This window comes from Penaeus vannamei, chromosome 29 (genome assembly GCF_042767895.1).
Source record: "Penaeus vannamei isolate JL-2024 chromosome 29, ASM4276789v1, whole genome shotgun sequence".
Taxonomy (NCBI): domain Eukaryota; kingdom Metazoa; phylum Arthropoda; class Malacostraca; order Decapoda; family Penaeidae; genus Penaeus; species Penaeus vannamei.
The window spans coordinates 30,644,390-30,646,889 of record NC_091577.1 but is presented as its reverse complement, the minus strand read 5'-3'; the positions used below and the strand labels follow the sequence as shown (position 1 = coordinate 30,646,889).

At 52.0% G+C, this 2,500-nt stretch overlaps 1 protein-coding gene across 4 annotated transcripts in view; it reads left to right on the top strand.

Moving 5' to 3' along the window:
- LOC113829077 (galactosylceramide sulfotransferase) overlaps positions 1-2,500 on the top strand; it is a 208,544-nt gene that overhangs the window by 205,722 nt on the left and 322 nt on the right. For all 4 annotated transcript variants that reach the window (XM_070142693.1, XM_070142695.1, XM_070142694.1 and 1 more), the window contains one exon: positions 1,398-2,500. This exon is cut by the window's right edge and continues 322 nt beyond it. In XM_070142693.1, coding sequence (XP_069998794.1) covers positions 1,398-2,015 — 618 coding nt within the window. In that variant the 3' untranslated portion in view covers positions 2,016-2,500. The remainder of the gene's footprint in view (positions 1-1,397) is intronic.

The window sequence follows — 2,500 nt, the reverse complement described above, 5'->3', positions numbered from 1 at the left end:
AAGAGGGATATGGGGATAGGGGGATGGGTAGGGAGGAGGGAGGGAAGAGGAAGAGGGATGGGGGGAGCGAGGAGGAGGTAGGGGGATGGGGGGATAGGTTGAGGGGATCTGTTCTTCTGTTCAACTTCTTCCACCTCAAGAACGGCTATAACCTGGATCTGTCGGCGTTCAGCTCCCAGCCTATGTCGGTGAGTTGGAGGGGGAGGGAAGGGTGGGGGTGGGAGGGGGTGAAGTGGGGTAAGAATGTAGAAGGATGGGGGGTAGGGGTAGGGACGGGTAGGGGGGAGGAGGGATGAGGTAGGGGGAGGTAGGGAGGGGTTGGGAGAGGAGGGATGGTAGGGGGGAGGAGGTAGGAGGATGGGGGGATGGGGGGATAGGTTGAGGGGATCTGTTTTTCTGTTCAACTTCTTCCACCTCAAAAGAACGGCTATAATTTGGATCTGTCGGCGTTCAGCTCCCAGCCTATGTCGGTGAGTTGGAGGGGTGGGGGTGTGGGTGGGGGTGAGATGGGGAGGGGAGGTAGGGAGGGGTAGCAGGGGTAGGGGGGAGGTAGAGGGATGAGGGGAGGAGGGAAGGATATGGGGGGAGGAGATAGGGGTGGTGGTAGGGGGGAGGGAGGAGGTAGGGAGGGAAGGAGGTAGAGGGATATGGGGGAGGAGGGAGGAGGGAGGAGGATGGGGGAAGGAGGGAGGTAGGGGTAGGGGGTAGGGGGGGAAGTAGGGGTAGAGGGCTAGTGGGGATAGAGAGAGGGGATTTTTTTTTTCTCTGCTTGTCTGTTTGTATGTCTCTCTCTCTCTCTAAGGGGGGGGGGGGGATAAGGGGTCTATTTGCCTGTCTTTGTCCTCTCTCTCTCTCATTCTCTCTCTCTCTCTCTCTCTCTCTCTCTCTCTCTCTCTCTCTCTCTCTCTCTCTCTCTCTCTCTCTCTCTCTCCCTTTCTCTCTCTCTCTCCCTCCCTCTTCTCTCTTCCTATGTCATGTTACAACGAAGCATAATTATACAATTATTGATAAAATTGTTGCCATCATAATCATTATTATAATTGTCACGATAATTCCCGTTAACACTTTCCCTTTTACTGTGTCGATTTTTTTATCCAGTAACATTAATCCTATTCTCATATCCAGTAATCCTAATAATCGTAGTGATGTAGAAACAATTTTTTAAAAGTTGATTATAATATGTGTTATTTTGCAATTTGTAACTTTCAGTAATCCAAATGATCATAGTGACACAGAGAACCTATTTTTGAAAATTAATTATTTATATGGAAATATATTTTTCTATCTTTTCTTTTCATTTCTCTTTTATTTTTGAAAATTGATTATTTATGTTTATATATTGTTTTCCTTTTCTCCCCTTTTTTATTCACCTTTTCAATTCCCCGCTTCCCCCCCAGAGGCTGATGGAGCTGCCGCGCTACGGCGGGAAGTTCGGCAAGAACCAGATGCTGTTCGACCTTGGCTACAGCGACAACATGTCGGTGACGCAGCTGCGGCAGGCGATCGAGGAGCTGGACAGCGTGTTCGACCTGGTGATGGTGGCGGAGCGGATGGACGAGTCGCTGGTCCTGCTGCGCCACCTGCTGTGCTGGAGCCTCCACGACGTGGTGGTGTTCACCAAGAACGCGCGCCGCCAGGAGGTCAAGCCCACGCTCGACCCGCAGACGAGGCAGACGCTGCGGGAGCTGAACAGCGCCGACGCGCTGCTCTACGACCACTTCATGGCCAAGCACCGCCGCGCCGTGCTGGAGTTCGGCGCGCGCAGGATGGCCGACGAGGTCTCGGCGCTGCGCAGCCTCCGCGACGAGTACTTCGAGGACTGCGGCGCGCGCGAGGTCAAGGGCAAGGACTCCACCCTCAAGTTCAAGGAGTACTCGGGGCTGGTGAGCTCGTACGTGACCTCCAACAACTCTGACCAGAACTGCCTCATGCTGTCCCTCCCCGAGCTGCCCCTGGTGGACACCGTGAGGCGGAAGCAGCTCAAGGTCCTGGAGGAGATGCGGGCGCCCTCCTAGCACCGTGCCGGGGTCGCCCTCGGACCGACTCGCCGTTGTTATCGTTCCAAATCAAACCGCGACGAAGATGTGATACGAGGAACCTCCCGGGTCGAGGCCTGAAGCCGACCGATCTTCCACTGTGCCCGCAGCGCGTGGCTTCCAGTTGTGCGTGTTATAAGGAATCTATTTTTGTACATTATTCTGAGCGATGTTGTTGACGATGAATGTGTTAATTTTTTCCTTCTTGATTTTCTTTTGCTGTTTCGAGTCAGCAAACCAGCACCGAAGTGCCTCTTGTTTGGTGTATACACAAGGCTGTGAGATTTTCATACCTTTCATAACGCTCATTGGGTGCCTTCAAAAATGACAAGTTCCCAATGATTTTTTCAATATTGTTGAATTTGTGTACTTTGTAATGCACATGTGATGAGCGCTAAAGACAGATAGTCTATATTTTTGTCCGTTTAGAAACAAAACGAGTGCTTTATGTTCCTGCATATCAT